Source organism: Schistocerca serialis, chromosome 3 (genome assembly GCF_023864345.2).
Source record: "Schistocerca serialis cubense isolate TAMUIC-IGC-003099 chromosome 3, iqSchSeri2.2, whole genome shotgun sequence".
Taxonomy (NCBI): domain Eukaryota; kingdom Metazoa; phylum Arthropoda; class Insecta; order Orthoptera; family Acrididae; genus Schistocerca; species Schistocerca serialis.
Genome location: NC_064640.1, coordinates 141,621,859 through 141,643,776, shown reverse-complemented (window position 1 = coordinate 141,643,776; position 21,918 = coordinate 141,621,859). Strand labels below are relative to the sequence as shown.

The 21,918-nt window shown below is 36.6% G+C and overlaps 1 protein-coding gene across 1 annotated transcript in view; it reads right to left on the bottom strand.

Annotated features, from left to right (window-relative positions):
* Window positions 1-21,918, bottom strand: part of LOC126469846 (zinc finger protein castor homolog 1) — a 106,728-nt gene that overhangs the window by 32,388 nt on the left and 52,422 nt on the right. The window contains exons 3-16 of the mRNA XM_050097142.1: window positions 13,853-14,015; window positions 13,146-13,344; window positions 11,718-11,934; window positions 11,178-11,497; window positions 10,758-10,956; window positions 9,727-9,976; window positions 9,202-9,355; window positions 8,026-8,214; window positions 7,842-7,856; window positions 5,247-5,450; window positions 4,843-5,090; window positions 4,042-4,241; window positions 2,571-2,714; window positions 1,802-1,957 (exon numbers count right to left, since the gene is read on the bottom strand). Coding sequence (XP_049953099.1) covers window positions 1,802-1,957; window positions 2,571-2,714; window positions 4,042-4,241; window positions 4,843-5,090; window positions 5,247-5,450; window positions 7,842-7,856; window positions 8,026-8,214; window positions 9,202-9,355; window positions 9,727-9,976; window positions 10,758-10,956; window positions 11,178-11,497; window positions 11,718-11,934; window positions 13,146-13,344; window positions 13,853-14,015 — 2,658 coding nt within the window. The remainder of the gene's footprint in view (window positions 1-1,801; window positions 1,958-2,570; window positions 2,715-4,041; window positions 4,242-4,842; window positions 5,091-5,246; window positions 5,451-7,841; window positions 7,857-8,025; window positions 8,215-9,201; window positions 9,356-9,726; window positions 9,977-10,757; window positions 10,957-11,177; window positions 11,498-11,717; window positions 11,935-13,145; window positions 13,345-13,852; window positions 14,016-21,918) is intronic.

Here is a 21,918-nt window from a genome sequence, read left to right as displayed (position 1 = left end):
TAAGACATTTATGCAAGTTGAATTTGCTGTTTACTGCAATGTAAATGTTGTGATTTGATGGCTACAAAACTAAAGTTAATACTAAATGATAGTACAATTTTGACAAAGTAATGAGTTTTACTGATGAGTTTTACACATCATGTTCCATAGATCCCATCTTGTGAGAAAATCCTCAGAAACATCGAATGGGCGCAAGTATAATTACTACAGGAATAAAGCCCTGGGAGACTAATCTAATAGATTACATTGATGACAGCCACAAAACATTAGTGACCTATGTGACATCTCACAGCCATTTATCACACTCCATGATTAAAAAGGGTACAAATTAGTGCATTGCATGATAAGCAGCAAAAGGCAGCTGTTTTTCTCATTATATGACTCAGGTGTTACTTCATTTCCTGCAACATAGTTATAAATTGTGTGATAAATGTTGAAGATTAACAGCACGTTCAAAATCCAAAGACAGTAATTCACTGAAGAAATGACTGGTAAGCTATCACTTTAATTTAGTTTTGATTTTTCAGAGATTCCTATTTTTCCAAATAAGGAACAGTGCTTTGTATTCCACACAGGGTCACAGTAACCACATGAAAATTATTATAATTCATAAATTGTTCAATATGTGTTTGTGTTCCCAGGTTCTCCTACTATAAGCCTTTGCATGAGCTTTGGCCTCTGATTTTCAAAGCATCAGACTGATATTTACACAGTGAGCCTCAGCTGCTTTAAAGTGTTCCAGGTATGAAATGTTTCTAAACTGTATTATCAGTGTACTATCACTGATGCAGTAATTTAATCTGGTGGGCATGTGCGCACTTCTGAAATATTATAGTTAATTTTTGGCTCATGCAATTACATTGCTGAGCAGTTGGTCAACAAATAGCGCTGCTTAGAATCGAAGGTGAGTAACATAAAAATAAAAAGTGGTATAATAAATACATTTACTTTACCTATAAATTAATGGAAATATTTGAATAGTCTTGGCAGCAAATTTGATACAGTGTCAAATGTCAACAGTGATGAATGAGGAATTCTCAGCGTGTAAGAGAACATGAACTACTGACTGCAAATGTAAACTTCCAAATAATATTCAACCCATTTATTAATTTAATCAAATGTTCACACTACTTGAACAACTCCAGCAGACTCTCTTCCAGTATATGGAAGCATCAATCATAAAAGTATATAAAACAGACACAGACCTGGTTTTGCATTTCTGAATGTGCTAGTCCAATCATGGGGCATCAATTAATTCACATAATCTGAGGCTCATTAAACAAAAAAATATTATTTGTCATTCCACAAAAATTTGCTACAACAATGACGAAGCAGTTATCAGAATCCACATGACAATTAGTAAAGTCTTGTCTTATATTATACGGAGAGTATAGCTTCCTGTGGTAGAGCACAAAACATTCTAGGAAAACTCACTGAAAACGGCATAACTTTGTGTGATTTGCTAACATGCTATTCAGGTGAATTCAACTTGTCTTTCAATATATGAACACAAAGTTGGATAGGTTAATGAGATATGCATTCTCATATTGTGTTAAGAGTAAAAACAATTGGTTTGCCCAATCACAAAGATAAAAGAAGACTCTCAAGCATAAATACAGCACAGGAAAGATTTCAAGGGGTGAGATGGATAATATGGGGACTATGGAATATTTAGAACAAAAAAGTTTTTGTCACTGTTAATGTCCATATGGCTCATATCCTGGGGCAATATTTAGTGCAAATGTCAGTCAAAACTGTTAGGCATGGGCATGCTAGGAAGGGATGGGAGAGTGGCACCCACCTGGCACACTGACGGTCCTGGCGGATGCAGATGCTGGAGGGGACGAGGGACACGTGCCCCAGGATGATTTCGGAACACCCCCCTTCCCCCCCGCACCCGCAACCGGCTCGCACGAAAACGCAGAGAGCGGGTAAAAAGTCCCAGAAGCCTTCACCACTGGAGAGAAACCAAAACCGAGGCAAACAGATAACACAAGTATATATTTTAAACAGACTCTTATCAAAAATTGTATTACACCACAAAAGTCAACAATACTTCCAAAACCACCAATTGCAAGCAAATGCAAGTCTACAGATGACAAATTCTGTAACTGGAAATAATCAATCCAAATACTTTGTGAGGCATGCAGTTTAACTCACCTAAGTCATACCTATCAATGATCACAGGAACAAAATGACATTGTTAAGGCAAAATGAAAGTGCTGCATTGGGTGACTTACTGTTAATGTTAGTTGTGCAAAAGAACTGTAATTCATAGAGAGGATAAGTGTAATAATAAAAAAATTTAAATTGTACATGCTGCTTTAAATATAGTAGCAGGGAGATTTTAACCTGTAAATACTATACCCCTTTCTCTACAAAATATTATTTGCATAGTTTTAATAAAAAAATAAACTGACTGTGGAAGGACCTCAAAACACTCATACAGTCCTGAAATCAACTACATATTCCCTTCCCAGGCAACAAATTTTTGCAACCAATAATCAGTTATAATGAATTACTATTTTCATACCGAAGAACTAATTTCAGGTTTGTCTTTCAAACTATACCTGTAGTTCTGTTCAAAGATGTTTCTGGAGAAGACACTGTGAGAGCAGATGTCTGTGTCACAGCTGGCTCTACAGGTGAGCTGCAGTTCACAGGGACTGTGTTCTCATTGACAACCTCCGACTTTATGTGCACTGGTGACATACCTAGCAGGAATGAGAATTAAATATAGTGTCACAGCACTGTTCAACATGCAACAAGGAACAGATTACAAATCTTCAGACAGTATGAATGTAAAGATTATTACAATTTTCTTGATCACTCATATACTATGAACAGTTATTTTCAGTCATAAATCAAGAACTGTCTGTTATTGCATTTTTTAAAAGATTTTTAGTTTAAATGAAAACTAGGAAATTTAGATGTTAATGTCATTGGTCAGCTGAAAAGAGTGTGATATTCTACTAATATAATCAGTATCAAGGCAGTGCCATTTCTGACCAAAGTGCCTAGTGGCCAACTGATGTATTGTCAAATATTTAACCAGCTACTGAATCTCAGTCACTAACTTTGAGGATCAATTAGCATACAGCAGAGCAAAAAATGGTAAGAGCACAAATCTGTACATTCTACAGTTATTCAAAAAACTTCTTAGAATTGTCAGTGGAAAATCCAATGAAATATTTATAGTAAAGTTTAGAACGAAATGAGGAGAAACTGAACAGAACTAATTTTGAAACTCTCTAATTTTTGTGAGGTATTTTTCACTTTTGCTTGTGCAAGTTATCTTCAGAGGAGCCTTACTGAAAAATGCTTCAAATAAAGACTAAATTTTCACTTTAAACTGTTCTGCTGAGAGCTCATAGTATAGAAAAATGACTAGTTATATATTAGTGCATTATTTATACACCATTATGTGTGGTTTATTACTCGTCCATGTTTCTACACGCTAAACTTTCACTCATTTATGCCATGGGTCATTTTTGCTAAGTGTTGCTTGTTGCACACAGTAGATAACTTTTTTTTTTTTCCCACATTCCTTCCCTCACCAGGAATAAAAACTTCACAAACCAAACTTTTATCTGGCCCTGCCAAACAAGCAGACACATGAATTTAGCATTAGTTTGAATAAATCTACATGTACTGGATATTGACCACTAGCAGGTGTACCTACAGTTGTGAAAACACAAAACTATTTTGTAATTCATCATAAAACTAATGGGAATCACGTCGCCCCCCCCCCCCCCCTTCATCCTCAACTAACATCCTGTGTACACTTTTGCATGCTGTATCAATTGTTTTACTATCAATTTTTCCCGTGATAATGCCATCAGCTATGTAAAGGAGAGATTTGTGTTTGTTACAGGTGACTGAGAAAAGAAATAGTTTGAAATGTATAACAAGCAAGGAAATAATACATACATAATGTTCTAGGTGTACATGTCACATTAAATTTGAACAAGATTCCAAGCAAGAAATCTAAGTGTGGAGCTCAGCAGACTCCAAGAACTTTCAGGTAATAACAACACTTACCACTTTCACTGGTCTTCACTAGGTTCTGTACAGATAGAGATGACTCACAATTGTTCTTCTGAGTACCTTCAGGTTCTGCTTCCCCATTCCCTGCTTCCTCAGAACGGTGTTTCTTCTCATGTACAGCCATTGTTGAATAACGTACAAAGGAATAGCCACAGCCAGGTCTCATACAGTGAAAATGACGGTTGACCCTGTTGCTATTGGCAAGAAATAAACACATTATTTTGAAACAAAAACAATACTCTTAAGTTGTAGTCAAACAACTCACTCATCAAGTAACACATAGTGAAGCTAAATGTGGTGCTTTTTATGTTTCTGTTTTCATTCCATACCAAGCAAAAATAAATAATCTTCCATTAAAATTATGATTATAAAATTAAATTTTAATTTAGAAATGTTTTTCTTTCCATGTAAACTATTTTGATTGAACTTATTTTTTATTTGTAATGTGCAACTATATTTGTGACTTCCTTAAATCATGCGATTTCTATGAGATGAAGATAGCTTCCTTACTCAAGCATAAAATCACACAACACTAATTAAATACTGAATAGAGACAATAATAAGTACTTGATTGAAGAATACAATTCTGTTGTAATGTGGTAAGTCATGCATGTCACTAAATACCTTATTGATTTGAGGCTTTAAACTACAACTAATTAGAATCAAGATACCTTGAAGCTATTTCTTCATGCATTTTGGATATATTGATACCCTTCTGTCAGAAACTTGTAACTGATTAACTTTATGACACAGACTGTCATATTTCTGTAAATGCTAAAATTCTCATAAACTTACCTATGGCAAGAAGGCAGGCGACAGTCCACAGTTCTGTCAAAGAATAGAAAACCTTCCATAATATCAATGTTATCATGAAAGTCTTTGGAGTGCATTATCAGAATGTCTTCACGGTCTGTTACATAGAAGCACCTGGGTTGACTGCAGTGAAAATGCTGAGCCCTTGTATTGAATGGACAAAGGGCATCAGGACAGGGAGACCCTTCAGCATATGAGAAGAACCCTTCTTGCAGCAAATCAAGCCTCTGCTAGAAGGAAAACACAGTGTTACTCCCATTTTGATACTGATACACACACATATAACTACAAATTTCTGAGAAGGTTCTAGCTTCATTTACTCCTTGTATAATGATTACAGATATTATACACACAAACACACAGTACAAATAAAACAATGGACTCACGGGTGTTGAACTCTTTGAGCTCTCATCTGGACTGCTAGGAGATGTAGCAATATTTGCATTGACTTGTTCAGCAGTTAATACTGTGAAATTTGGTTGCTGAGTGCCATATCCTGGCATTGTAGGGGTAGTAGATGGCTTTGGCAACTTGAAGCTAGTAAAAATGGCTTGTGGTGAGTCCATCACAGAGCCAGGAGCCATGGGAAACTGCAATGAAATAAGTAATTTAATGTAATTTATATGAAAAAATAGCATGCTGCAAGAGAGTAATATTCTCAAACCAAAATTGAAAATTTCTAATACAAATAATTTAAATGAATATGCTTTTTTTTGGTAAAACAGGAGACATCTGGAGATGCTACTGCAGTTCTAATATTGTACATTAGGAATGACCAGGTTGATGGCACTGCTGGAACATTTCTTAGTCTTGTCCTCTACTTGGCTTTTCAGCTAACATGAAAAAATGCACTCATGGGTGTTGAACTCTTTGGACTCTACCTCTCTTTTATTATCTCTCCCTCTCTTACATTATCTCCAATGGGCTTCCAAGAGTAAGGTGAGAATTTCTAAGCCAATCAATGAAAATTGTAGATAAAATATCCACAGATGTCATAGGAATAAGTCATAGAGTGAATGTTCCAACAAATTATACTTCCAACCCCTCAAGTTTTCCCAATCCTATCGGATCTCTTTTAACTAGTACACAGTCCTCGTCTAGCATATTACTTATAGTAGCACTAGATATTGTTTTAGCATCTACATGGTTATCAATAACAAGAAATCTTCTTGCATCCAAGAAAACACTTGTCAGACAAAATCAGGTTTGCTTTTCTGCAGGACCACTGACTTAAAACTCATTGCTTCCATTTCCCTTTCACTTACAGTTACAAAATGGTAGATAAATGTCTTATTCACAGCAGAAAATTTAGTTCTTTCTAAAATGTTCAAACATTGATGATAAAGTCAGTTCCACATTGACTTTTTGTCAGCATTCAACAAATGCAGTACCCATGTTTCACAAATTTCTCTTGTAATTAATTATTCACACAAATTGCATTTTACTCTTTCTTCTGATGTGCTTATGGCTGTCAGCTATTTAACTGCAGCTTTAATGTATGTAGCGTCATGTTGCACCATTTCTTGATGCTTTCAAGAGTAGAAGCAGTTCTGGGATCATCTTCAAGAAAACTGAAACAGTTTCATAACTGCTAAAGGTGAAGAAGCAGACTTCTTATAAACCTTAACCAATATATTATTAATTTCCATGGACATTAAACTAACATTTGACTAACACATAACTATTTTTAAAAGTTGTTCAAATGCAACTACTTCTTTGCAGATCTGACTTAAATTATTGTGCACTTGTACCAACATAGGAAAAATGTAGTTACATTGTTATCAACACCATCTCTTTGTTAGGCCAAGAATTTTAATGTTGCCCTCATGATATGTCAACATGTGACATGTGAACACCTTTTTGTAGATAGTGAAAATCAAAGCTACAAAAATTTAAGTTTTATTATACGTCCACAGCTAACCAAAGTACATCATCGCTTGTGACTCAGGGCCCATTTATTAGTTTCTTGACTTCCCACCTAATCTTTTCCCTACAATCCTAAATCCTGATAATTCTGCCTCATGCACAGTGCCACCTTTTTTCCATTACAGATTTTATCACCTTTTCTAGGCTGTCATGATATACTATCATACTTAAAACATCCCCAGCATTTCTGGACCTTTTATTACTGCTAACTTTGTCTGATGTAAATTAAAAGTCACTTTCCCAACAGTAGACTGAAAAATGTAGTGTTTATTCTCAACTTATGACTGAAAATTTCTTTACATAAATTATCTAATATTGCACCTTTTAATACATTACATGACCTACGATAAGTTTTTAATCATTTGTAACAAGCAACTTGCAATAGATATCCACTGTTTTACTTTCGTACAAAGTGATAATCACAGAGCCTTAAAACTACAATACATGGTGTTTACTTTAAAATTCACAGATATTATTTCATTCTCACTATTTTAAACAAGATACTTCATGCAGTCAGGTAAGTACAACATCAAACAAAGTATCGTTCATTAGAGGCTGAAACTGTCAAAAATGAACCAGGAAATTACATGCACCTTATTAATGAACTACAATCAGAAACATTAGTTTCGCTATCACTGGTACAGTTAAATTTGCTATATAATGCCTGAAGGACATGGTTTGAGAATAAGACAGATTTGGTAGCTGTGCTGTTGCCTGATCTTTTCTTAGACAGATAAGTCATGGAGTTTTCTGAAAACAAAACTGTTTTGGAAATTAAATCCCACAGCCAGTCAAATAATTAAAAGGTATGGCAAGAAACATATATTTTTTGAGTGCCATTTACATGCAGATGTAAGAAATTTAGTTACTTTGTTGCTCAAATGCAGACAGAATACTAGAAGTACATTTGTTACTTCAGGCAGAATTTTAATAGCGACTTTACATCGATGAGGCAGGTACAACTATCATGCAGTGCAAAAATACAGAAAAAATTAAATGTAGTAAATCAGTGTTAATTAATATTTATGAAATTTAAAATATGAGATGAAACTTACATAGTCATTCCACACCTGAAAAGGAAGGGAGAAGAAAATTTTACTCACTTACTAAATTACAAAATGTTATTGACTTAACAACAAGTTTGTATCCCAAACATTAATATACTACATTAATTCTATCTTAAGTAACTACAATTATTTACTATTAAACATAACAAACAACGTATTAAACATCACTAACCTCAATGACTCTGTTTTTTGGTGGCCTTCCTCTCTTTCTGCGGAACATGCCATCAATGGATGTAGCCAGATGTGTCATTGTAAGAGGGTCTTTCGTCAGGCTTAATTTGCGAGAATATTCATGCATTTTGTAATGATCTAACCGACGGAAAGGTTTATCTGATGGAAGAATGATTTCACGGCAATTGTCCTGGAATTTAACAAAATAAAAATATCATTAGAAATATCCCCGCTTCATTGACTGTAATAAAGTGTCTTTTGTCACAGTGTGCATGACACAGAAGAAGATATACAGGAATATATCCAATACTTAATAAATATATTACCTAACAAAAATACATTTATAAAGTAAAATTGCTCAGGACATAATTCAAGTTCCAAAACAGGATGATTATAATAAAAAATGAGAATTGTATGTTGCACAAAGCTTTTACAATACTGAGTAATTTTTAAATTAACTGTATGTTCTGAGTCCCTCTAACCATTCTGGAGATTCCTGAGGAAAAAAGGTAATGTTTTTAGTCAATTGATCATGGAGAATCTACTGGCTGTAATACAGCCTATTTAAAAGTTATAACAAACACATGTATTGAAGCCCGATCAGAATGAATGTGTGATGACTGTGCTCAGCCAAAGAATTATAACTGGACAGTTTACAGAATGCTATCACAACTGCAATTAATAGAACAATTTATTTGTGTTGAGGGGTACCAAAGAACGTATGACAGAGTCACTGAGGATAAAATAGGGAGTTCCAACAGGAAGTACCTTGCACAACAGTTCATTAATAACAAAAATTGTGTCAGAAGATTTACTAGTATTAAAAAACTGGAGATTTCACTGAGTATTCAATGTTGTTTAACCAAGTGACACACACACACACACACACACACACACACACACACACACACAGAGAGAGAGAGAGAGAGAGAGAGAGAGTTGTCCCCTAATCCTTCAGCGTGACTTGGGTGAATTGTGATACTGACTGAGGTGAGTATAACGGGGAATTGTAAGAAGCATAGGGTAGAAGAGAGTTAAATAGGACAGGAAGATGCCAAGAAAAATTTTTATCAATGCAGGGATGTTGGCATGCTCCAATGCAAAAGCACAGAAGACAGGATTGGGGATTACTATGAGGGACATTGGGATAAAGGGTTAGAGAGAAAACCTGACTTACCCATGTGCAGTGGTAATGTTTGTCCTTGCCCTTATATGGGCATTCTTCTTCACATTGACAGTCATTTCCACTTTCCACAGTAATATAGAAAGCTTCACTAACTTGCTCTTGTTGTTCATGGTTACGTGCATGTTCACGGACTCCTTCCATTGACCTGAGTTGACAATTTCACATTATCAGAAGTATTCCAAATAACAATTAGGACATGACAAGTTTAGAATCTGTAGCCTTTACACACATGCACACAAATGTGTGTGCGGGCACGCCCACACATACACACAAACACACACACACACACACACACACACACACTTGTCATTATGAAGTTCTTGCCTATACAATGAATTATGAGGTTTAAAGTAGTAATGTAATAAGAGTAAAAAATGTTGGCTTTATTCATTAACTTTACACTTAACATCATCTGTTACTAAAAGGTACATAGATTTGAAGCAAAATTAGCAAAAATATGCATACTTCCTGAAACATTAATGTAGTATGACAAGTTTACAGAACAGTAACCCCTACCTGAAGCTCATTTCACACCCTTCAGCAACACAGTGGAAATGTTCTTTAAAAATATTTTCACACTGACCACCACCAATGCATTTCTCATTTGGACCATAATGTGCAAGATATTTTTGCCAGAAGTCTTCATTTGGCCATGTACCCTGACTGGACAAAGATTCACTACTAAGATCCATTGCATTTGCTTGCTCCTGAGAGGACATACTGTAGTGCCCTGGAGTTGAAGGCAAACCTGCTGTACTTTCAATACCTGTTAAAACATATGATGGTTTTAAAAAAATTGTAGGAAGTCAGCATGAAAAGGATTCATAAACAACAATTTCATTAAAAAATTCTTGTATTGCAACAAATACTCTTAAGTGAGTAATGTTCTGCATCTTTTTATGGAATCCAACAGTTTTAAAAATTCGTATGTCATACATGACAACTTAATCACAGGTAAATAAATTAGCCAAAAACAGAGAATAAAAACTGTGTTAGGTGAATCAGACATTCTCTACAATACAACTAAAACAGTGGAAGCATTAGTAATTTTGATTGAAGTTGCTGTAGATGACACTGGCATGTACATAAAAACACTTACATAACAAAATGAACAGAAGTATGTCTCTGCACCCTTCATAAACTTTTATAATTATTTGGAGTGATGTGATTTTTCTCGGTATGTTGTTATGAATTTAAAAAAAAAATCTTCCTGTTTTTAGTGTACTATATGAAATTCTTGTGAATTATTTTGGAATTGTTACATAGTGTTATAAACAAAACTAAAAGCAATGTTCTCTTTCTTTTAGGAACTATGAATACCATACCCATCATAAGGAGCTGAATAGTTTGTCAGTCTTTGATGACACAGGTAGGTAGGTGTGTGTGTGTGTGTGTGTGTGTGTGTGTGTGTGTGTGTGTGTGTGTGTGTGTGTGTGTGTGTTCTGCAATTTCTTGTAATTTATGTACTCATGCCACATGAAAGCATTAAACATTAGATGCACTGAAAAAATATATCCAAGAAGCAAGTTAGTAATACGTGTGCTTACCTTGTGATGGTGTGCTACTGTATTTGCTTGGAGGTGTAGCAGCAACAGAGACTGGTGTGATTCTCCCACTATCACTGGAACCAGTATCACCATTACCCTGCGCCTGACAAATACCACTGTCAACTGTCACTGAACTTGGTCCCTGCTGTATTACAGAGGTCTGAATTGAGGCCACAGGTGATTCAGAAGGTTGTGTCAGCTGAAACAATGTATGTAATGGAAACAGGTGAAAATAATTCTTCATAATGTAGCAGGTGCTAGGTAAACAATACTTAGAAAACACAAAATAATTTTGGTCAAATGTAACACCACTAATCTCCAACATTGCTACATTGAACTTGAATTGCAGTTACTGATATAATATTCAAAGTCTCCTTGATCCACACCACAATCAAAAATTTTATCAAATTAAAATATTACCTGGTCACTGAAGGCATGAATGAAAGATGGACTAAGATGTTGTGCCTGCTGACCCTCACTAAATGTTTTTATCATGCTTTGGGCCAACTTAAATTTGCGGTAAGCCATTTCTGAATCCTGGCGCTCATGTTTACGCTTGTGACTGAACAGCTGTCCACTGGAGTGCAACACATAGTTACATCCTGCACGAATGCAGTGAATATGGTTGCAAACCCTCGAGAAACGACAGCTCTCAAATGGGCAGTTTTCATTCTTCATAAACTTTTTGAAACCATCTCTGCTCAGTTGCTCATCTTTTATATGATATGTTTTGTGTTTCTCTACAATAAAATACAGTTTTTTGTGAAAAAATATATCATAAAAAAAACACAACAATATAGAATTTTTTAATACAATAAGTTACTTATATGTAACTCAGCTGATTTTAATGTGAAAGTAATGATTTGCGTAGGAAGAGACAAAGAGTGGTAATGCTTTTAGATGTAATAAACAGAAGTAAATTCACTGTAACAATTATAAGGGTGGTTTTCTAATAATTACCCATATCAGCTTTATTTTTGAAAGTGTATTTGCAGTTATCACGCCTGCAATGGAAGTGTGTTGTTCTCTGTCCAAAGAAGGTGCAATACACAGCACCACATTCTTCCGTTGCACGGAACCTCTGGAAACCCTCTTGTATAATAGCAGAATCTTTTCTATGATAATTGGCATGCATCTGCACATCAGATGTACTGATATAGACTTTGTCACAACCCTCCTGGAAGAGAATTAAACACACATCTATTGTCACATGTTCTTTTTCCTCTCTTCATATAGTAACCAATATTAGATACTTATGTCAGAACAGGAAAGGATTCTTAATTAAAAGGATAAACTGGATAATTATAAAGGAGGAAACTTCATTTTTCAATCTTTTAAAAATTTGATAGTTTTTAAGGAATTTAAAATCATAATGATGGCTTATGTGTCACCAAGAAAAATAGCAGAATTAATTACAAGTATTTTTAAAATGTATTAAAAGAATATCTGTTGTGTCTATCTGAGAAATACTCATGATTTTTATAAGACAAAAAAGCATAAAAAAGCTAAATAATTATTTATTAGAAATTTCCACACACATGGGTGAATCATGAAATAATCAAACTGGAGGTTTGTTGAACCCAGAGTGTTCTACAGGAGACAATCTGCTTCCATCTTCCTAACCATTAGTACCAGATCACCAATGCAGTTTATAAGAGATTTATAGGTTAGCAGTGAACGCAAATGATGACATTTTTCACAGATGCAAAAAATAGATGCAAATAAAAGTGACAATAAATTGAAAGACTGAACCATCATTAAGCCATATCAAATGGAATTTAAACATTTTGTAATTGTGGCACTAAAACTAGACAAAATGAATGAATTTGTTATATGTATACTCCACTTTAGCTTCACAACGATTAAAAGTTTAGTGGATAGTATTTGCATCTTGTAACATTTATGGTTATTTATTGAAATACGTCAGCCAATGAGAAAGTATCAACATTAAAAAACAGTCTGTTCTACAATGATGCAGTATTAACAAGGTATTACAAATTTAACTAAGAAATGAACAGCATCTCAGTACACATGTTCATTTGCTAGAAAGAGGCTGGAATGAGATTCATACAACACTGAAAGAGATTCTCATTGCTAATTCCTTCTCGATGTTCATTGTTATCAAATAATATATTTAACTAAAACAATTATCAGTTTTAAATCCTTTTAATCTCCTAGCTCCCTTTCCATGGCAATTAATTCAATGTCCCATTATCGCACAACAAAGACACTGAAAACTCTGTAATAAGAATGAAATATATTTTTACACATAACAGATACTGGATTAACAGGTATAAATCCATGAATTCTGGGAAAAAACATTACTATATAGATCCACAGAAATTTCAAAAACTGATGTTCAAATGGCACCTGAAAGTGATGTGATACCTTGATGCAATGGTAGTGAGTTTGCTTGCGATTGTGGCTGCACCCTCTGTATCTGTCTGAGCAATCATCCATTGGAGAGTATCTCATAAATCCATGTTGCAGAGATTCGTCACGTTTCTTGTGCCATTTGAAATGTCTTATCATTTCCTCTTTCTTCACAAACACCCTGGAATTGCAGTCTAGGCAATGGAAATGTTCCCTGTAAAATAGATAACAAATTTGCTACATGATCAAGTGTTGTATGGGTATCATGATATACAGGCACTTTACTCAGTGTTCCATTAATGAAAAGCTATCAAATATCCTACATGAACAGCCAGTAGGGTCGAAGGCAACTCATTCGGAACAGGATGTTGTGTAAAATGTCTGTTGTGGAATACAGGAAATGATCATGTCAAAATATATGGAAGAGTACAGCCTGAAGTTTGCAACAATGGTAAGTCACAAGAATGATCTCAATAGGTACTGGTTAACTAAGTTTTTACTTTTAACAGATCACTTAAGGTTCAAAATGGTTAGTAAATACATATCATACAACAAAGTAATAATGAGCATTTAAAGAAGAGAAATATCAATATCAGCTCACTAAAGAAAACAAGCCCTAAAAAACTCCTTTTACACATTCATGAAATAAATGCACAAATGCAGCATGAAATTTGTCATCATACTGTCACATTACAATAAATGTGTTGGAGTTAAACACTGACCTGTAATTGAGATCTTTGCAGTAAGCATTGGCACATTCTAATGCACTTGAGAAGCGCTTAACATATCGGGAATAGTCGATAGGCACGGCAGCCTTTCCATTACTTGTTGCATCTCTACTGGGGCTTAGTGGGGACATCCGATGACCCAGAAGGAGACTTCCACCTGAATCACAAACAAAACTTTTGCATGAATAATTTTATATTCTACAACATTTTAATGCTTGTATACAGTTTTCAATCATACAACAAAGTTCTTAAATTTTCTTTATGTTGACCGTTCAAACTGTTTTCAAAATTTCTGAGTGATTCATATTTACTGCTTATGACAACCAAAATTACTACAAAATACTGACTGGTAGCGTACATATTCTATTTGGCGGAGACCTATCCTTGAATATTGCAAGGGTTACATAATACCAAATAGTTTGAAAATAATTTACTGTTCAGCACAGTCACCATCTGATTATAAAACCTATGGTGTGGTTCACTCACACCACACTGTCATTGTGGTTTCTGCAGTGTTGGGAATGAAACATGACATGGGTTTTATTTGGTTTCCACAGTGTTACAAGTGAACCACAGCATGAGTTTTATGATCAAATGACAACCATTGACAGCCCAAATTGGTCTTTTTTTGTAATTAGTGTGATTGTACCAAATAATAAATTATTTTCTAAACACAAAATCACTGTGCATCTCCAGTTTGGCTAAAATATCATTACATTCAAAACCAAATAGCTGATGATGTAATAAATTTGCATTGTTGTCTAAATATAAATTAGAACCAAAGAAGCTAAACTTTTTACACTAAAATGGCACACAGTTTATTTTGAATATGATTTTTTTACCTGATATTTCATGCTTGTAACTGTGTTGCAATGACACTATCATTTGTAATTTATAAAGATGTTTATATAACTATTGTTTTGTTGATATTTGGGCTGTTGTCAATGGGGAGTGAAGGAGACGATGCTGAAATGAAATATGGAAGGAAACGTAATGTTCAGATACAATGAATCTTCTGGCTAAACCTAGAAACCTGTTTAAAAACTACACCTGTGAAAGTCACAGAAAAGAGTTTGTGTCAGTAATTACGATTCCATGGAATTCAATGTTAACTTCTTTTTTTCAAGAACTGTCAGCAAAACCCAAAATATTTTAAGAGATCCTCATACTATATGGAAGGAATTGTAATACAATATTTGTAGCAGTACAGCATATTTTTAAGAACATCTGAATATAAGAGTTGATAAACCTCTCTTTTTTTAAAAAAAATGAACCAAATTACAGTACTTCCAAACAGGCTCTGTGTAATGTTACTGAGGGAGGTGGCATAGTGATTAGGGTGCTGGACTCCCATCCTGAAGGGTGGCGATTCGAATCCTTGCCCAACTGTCCACATTTATGTTTTGAATGATTTCTGCAAGACAATACACCAGAATGGTTCCTTTCAAAAGGAAGAAGTTGATTTTCTTTCCTATCCTTCGCCTCGTCAACTACATGACGTTAAATCTCAATCTTTCTTCCCTCCTCTATAATTATTAAAGTCACAGTTGCAGCCAAAGAAAGGAAAATTTAGGCTTCGTTCTGACGTTCTCTTCAACCAATGAAACGTTGCAAAACGATGCAATAAAATAGAAAAACATCCAATTGATTGGGCACCAGAATTAGGAAATTCTGTAGATCGATGGCTACCAGCGTAGCAGAATAATAGTGGACTGAATGTTCCGGCAACGAATGGAAGCCATTTCACATCGGGCTTGAGAAACTATATATGGACAAAATCAAGAGGTTCCGCAAATAGTCAACCAGTTTGCTGACTCCACCTATGACAAACGTAAAAATTGTTGCAGGAAAGAGATTATATTTCGCGCCTCGGATACGAAAGGCCGACAATTGAACAGCAGGCTGCCGTAACCGATATTTCAGTAACTGGAAGCCCGTCTGCGGTTGAGCAGTCGGCGGCGGGATGGATTTCTCACGAGCAGAGGTTATGTTAAATAACGCCAGTCCGAACAGTAAATGCCACGTAAAAAAGCAGGAAAACGTCATCGGTGTTCTCCCCCTTTGGGTTTCTTTTTAGTTCCGGCTTAGGTTTCACCCTTTACGGCGAGGGGGGGCCCCGCGACTTTGTTCTCACACGCGGAAGATACAACCCAACCCCTTCGCCAGCGCAGCAAAAATGTAACTCAAAACCCGTCTTTTTCACACACCGTCTCCTCGTTCGCCTGCCGTCCTATTAATACGAGTCCAGCAACTGCCGAAATTCTCATTCTCGTTTCCAGAGCTTGAGATGTGAAGGGTCCGTTAGAAAAACAGGTTACTTACCTGAAGTTCGCCCGTGTGTCTTTCGCACTGATCCAAGGCGTCGAACAGAGGACGTGGAATACCACCGACTTTTTGTATTTTACTGTGGGATGTATTTTGAAAGAAATTTCGAGAAATTTTTATTCTAAATAGGAAAGAGAGAACTAGATGCTGGCAGCCCTGATTGAACCGAGAAATTGTCTTGAAATCGCCTTTACCTCTCATGTATCGTACACATTTTCGGGAACATCTATTTCCCGAAATAACAGATCGTAATACTTATGTACAACGGAAAACAAATCTATCACTCACTCTCTCTCTCTATCTCTCTCTCTCTCTCTCTCTCTCTCTCTCTCTCTCTCTCTCTCTCTTTCTTTCACACACAATTAGCGCAGCTCGCTGCTGTCCCCGTATCTTGCAAAACCAAAGGCCCCTAAAATAATATGTATGCCCTGGCTATACGTAATGCTATGCAGTAAGCTGAAAGACGTAATGCCACGTCACTTCTTAAATAAAGGGTGACTGGAATCAGAAACTGTTATTTTCTTTCCTCAGTTGCAGGCGTTTACAAGTTTCAGAACAATAAAATGTTACTTCGCTACAGACAAATCAACTGAGACGCTTCAAATCCTTTAATAAACGACTCATATGTGTTTGTGTTAGCTCTGAAATGATTAACAGTGTGTAGCTTGGTACCGAGATGGGTTGCACTCTACGGTGCAAGTGGTCCTAAATTAAGATACATATTTGCGTAAATGAATTGCTTTTAAGAGATAATTTTAATACAGTAAATAATAAATAATTTTTGATAGAAAATGTGCAAAATCAGGTTACCAAGTGAAAACGTTAATTTTATGGATTCTTTAACGGACGCAACAGCATCGGAAAAAAATACGTGGTCGAAATTTTTCCTATTTTTAATGCGTATTTTCATCCCTTTCGACAACAAGGTCATTACGAAGCATCAACCCTTCCCTAAAGAACGAAGTGACAGGATTAGTCCGTCAAATTGATGATCACGTTTATACTTTGCCCATATAGCGGTTTTAAGGAAGAGCCAGCTACACCACGAAATGACAATACTAATGATCCTACGTAAGAATTTTTATATTATGTGTGTTCCTTCGTGGATGGTTGCCACGACAATGTTTTAACACGCAGTGAGTATCGAATGACAAAATAAACACTAATGAGATGAGATGCTAATTCCAATATTTTTGCACAATTTTAAGGCATAAATGGGCCAGGTGATGTTCTCACGACAAATTTTAAACAACGTAAACTACCAAATGAGGCTACATCACTATCTGTGTCAAAACATGACAGTTTCCTCGAGGGAGATCGTCCTCTTCTGTTTCAGTAAGAGCATTAGTTATTCAGCTGTTTATTCTGTTTTTCAATTCTACAACAATTCATTCAGCTGTACATATGGTTTAAGAAACAAGATGTCCAGGTAACCATTAGACAAACGATTCATCCCAATACGGTTGTTCCTGCTACTGTTAATTCTGCAAATAGAGGTGATTATTCGGGGTCGACGTGTGTATTTAACACATTGAGCCATTATCGCAAAAGAACAAATTGGCAGACCGATCACCATTTACCGAAATTAAAGTGAGAAACCTGTTAAATAAATATGCCCGCATCCAGCGTAGGTGGCTGTCATGCGAGGGACACGGGTTGCACTCCCAGCACTGCCAAGACTTTCATCTTGGTGGGAGGACTCAGCCTCGTGATGCCAACTGAGCAGCTACTTGACCGACTAGTAGTGGCTCCGTGTTCTGCAAAGTCTGCAAAACGGCCAGGAGTGCGGGGTGCCGACCACATGACCCTATACACCGCGTCCACACGACAGCGCAGGGCAGAGGATGACACGGCGGTCGGTAGACATCCCTCGGGCTTGGACGAAGAGCTCGTTTTTTGAATTATTTTTCCGAGAAACAACACGCTCTATCGTATCTGAGAAAAGAACACTGCTACTTACTACGGCTGACAATTTGCCTTCTTGTTTCTACCGTCGTTTAAGCGTCAACATGCCTTACCTATTTATTACAACCTTTCGCAGCGTTGGTGTGCGTTATGTTCTGCTAACACACCGATTCTGACTTCTCTGTGATTTACCAGAAAAACGAGATCCCTTGTATGCTACCGCAATTGACGTCACACATCAAGTCCCGATAGTTGTCAGAAGCGAATAAGTACTGCCGTAACTGTGTCGCCGGACATCAAATACTAATAAGAAAAAGAGTAGGGCACATTATTGGTACTGCACTGCGTGTGAGTAATCGTCGAGGTAATGAATCTCCAATTTCAACTAAAGCGTGCTTATAAGCAGCAGGAACGGAGACGCCAGTCTAAAAAGGTGTGGAGAAAGAATTCAATAACGGAAGATTTCCAGTGCCCTTAGCTAGAAAACGGCCATCGTGTCGCGCGGCTCGCGACGAAATGAAATTAATTCGAAGAAGCCGGCGTTAATGACAAAGACGGCGCAGCTGTGCGCGGCTAAAATATTCGGTTTTGCTGTGACGGAGGGTGTCGGCCGGCGGAAGGGTTGCATGTGTGAAGGGCTGCGCGCGCTCCCCTGCTCCCAGCTCCCGGGGCCCGGCCCTCGCTATCAAAAGCCCGCACCCCCTCCCCCCGAGCCCGTCCCTCCGGGCGCATTTCAAGATCCGTCGTTTAATATATTTTCCTCTAAAACCCCTACATCCGTATTTTCTCACACATAATAGCAATCAAAAAGAATACTGCGGACTCTTTTATATAGCCTCACTAAAAGATTTCATATAGAATAGAAAATAGGAACGCATTTCTAAAGGTCGCGAACGCGGGTCGCGGCTTAGGGTAAGGGAAGAGGCTCAACCAGTTGAATCACATTACAGACACAGGTTTCCCTCCATTCTTAGCTTTTTTTTCACTCGGATTTTTTTCCTTATTCATTTTTTAACCCTTGACGCACAAAGGGTTACGCCGAGGGACTCTCGTAAGGACGAGGATCGGAAATAAAGGATTGCTTCAAAGAAGAAGCCTTTTCCTACACATAAAGCACGAAAACCGTTAGCGGAGAATGTCTGCTTAAAAAAAATAATAAAAAAAGAAGAACCGCGTCGACGCGGTCGTCTCAAGACGACTCTCCCACCCTCCCGTCGACGGTTTGCGCTCCGTAACTCGCTGATATTTCTCAAAATTCTGTAACTTGTCCGCTCGCAAAGTGAAAAGCACTTGTGCGTCAGGTCACGCAACAACACAAAGTGAAAACTATATCTCCCATCTCTGTGCGATAATACGAACTTTTCTTTTCTTATACAATATATTGTGAATACTCAACAACAACAAATAAAGTTGCTGGTACCCTTTACAAATGACAACAATTCTGAAGTATATTTACGAACTGCAGATAATCTAAGGCTGTCATACGTAATGCCAGTGAATGATTTTTGTGCTCTTCATTTGTATGCTACTCTGTAGGGACCATTAGTTATTGAGAAACTCCTTTAGCATTTGAAACAACAATCCTATTGTTTCTGATTCTCAAGCTAAATTACATGTAACACAAGGTGTAAAATTTTCGACGCTTTTACTGTAAAGCTCTTACGATTGAAGTTTACGTATCATAATCTGTTTGACTAGGCATCAAACACAGTAATTAAAATAAAACTATAAACTTTTTCGTAGCTGAATACGGAAATAATAGGCAGTGAGTAAGGCAAGATCGGGTCTTCAGAAAACAGATTCTAAAGCCTCAAACCGTTAATTTACTATGACCTTACACAATACTCTATGCAGAAGCACGCAAATTGACAACAAATGATTTGAAAACCGTCTTCCAAGTCGCTATGAGAAGATATGAGTTTCTCAGTTTCAAACCGAAAACAGGGAAGAAAAAAAGAAAAACTGCAGAGGTTAGCGAACTTCCTCGCCGCCAGAGCTACGCTTCATGAAACGCCTTTTTGTGGCTGATAGTGTGATTTATGAAAGGTCAGCAGATATTTGTGGAATTAACTTCGGGCTAGTGGCGTGAGACGCGTGGGTTCAAGACGAGCAAAACTGCTGTGCGACACAATTCGGCAGCGTGTTCTACATCTACGTTATGATGATCAGCGGGCGGAACGAGACATTACTAGAGGGCTTTTATCTCCAAAATAATCTTGAAAATTTCTCTATCTTGCTAGTCATTTATAACATGGAAAATATTCTGTTCTCAAACGTTTGTACAAAATTGTTGCAGCTACCATAAATCGATATGTAGACACTGTACTTCATTTAAACGACACTTCAGCACATAGTAAGCAAGACAAAAGTTATACATTAGTAGAACGTGATTCCTCGATGGCCGAATCTAAAATTAGCAGCTCAGTATTTTCTGCTTGACGATCTGGAAACCCATTTTCAAAATTAAAACGAAATATTTTGATTCTGGCTACGTTAGATAATTCAGTGACCAAACAGCGCAATGTTGTTTCAGAATTTTTATTGTTATCGTTATGATTTTTTTACGTTTCTTGTGTCTAGCCACATAAACAAATTTTCCATGGCACGCAAAAATATGTTAGAAGCAAACTTCTCGTGAAGCAAATGTAACATACCATCCTGGCTAGAGCTGACAGGGTCATGTCTGCGATCTAACCGACACAGGTTTGGCTTTATATATGTGACACTCGAAAACGTGTTTTGGATGGGACCAAAAAATTACTTTCATTCTAATTTTGTAGTAAAATATCCTACTTATTATTTTGGAACACTGAGCGAACAATTTCCTTTATTTTCATCGGCAGCTACAAAGCCAAAATAGTGCTCATATGAAATTAAGATTTTTAAACAAGCTGTAGCAAAATTTTCAATTTCTGATGTTGATGAAACCTTTCGAGTAAAAATTTGCAATATAGGTAAAATTCTATTTAATGTCTTTTGTGTGGACTTCCGAAACATCCAGCTGGATGATGTAAATGTGTGTCACTTTTTCTACGCCTGTGACGTAAAATGTTGCAAGTGCTATACGTTTGACTGATTTCTGCGTAACACCACCACCAACAGGCGCGAGATGTTAGTGAATCTGTCTCATGGGTAAAATGAATCATTAACGCGACGAAAGCGGTTTGGATAATTTTTTGGAAACAGTATTTTCAGACAAGTAACAAGATACAAACTTGTACTGAAAGCAAGTATAGTATCTATTTTGCTGATAGAGTATCAGACGTCTACATTACTTCTGTAAATGCAACGATACTCCAGAAAACTGTATTTCGATCTGCGTTCGGAAGACGATTTGTCATACACATTATCAAGGATTCGTGTTTTACTCCGCTGCTATCGCTGGTGGAGCGTTCAATGACTGCTGCGGAGAGATACCAGTTTTTACACGAGGCCTATTATTAAACGATAACCAGAGGTCTTCAGGGTTGCGAAAACTGTTGATCTCACTTATCAGAAATTTGGCATTATCTGGAAAAGGATTTGTTTGCGAAGAGCTGGTTTCACACTGACGATGAGCTGTACACCGTCCCTGGTGTCATTTTATGCAGGATCTTGACAAACAACACCAGATAAAATCCTGCCCCCTTTGAACGTATTTTCGCTTTACATTTGTATTTACCGATTGCGGACCTACAGTTCTGTTATGTGCTTATCCCTTAAAAAGCATATTTTAATGTTTAGCAGCATCGATATATCTGACACATAACTGATCAAAGTTCAGTTACAGTACGCTAACAAGATTCTTTGATAGAGTGACATTTTGTACGTCGTTCACTCATCCTTTACTT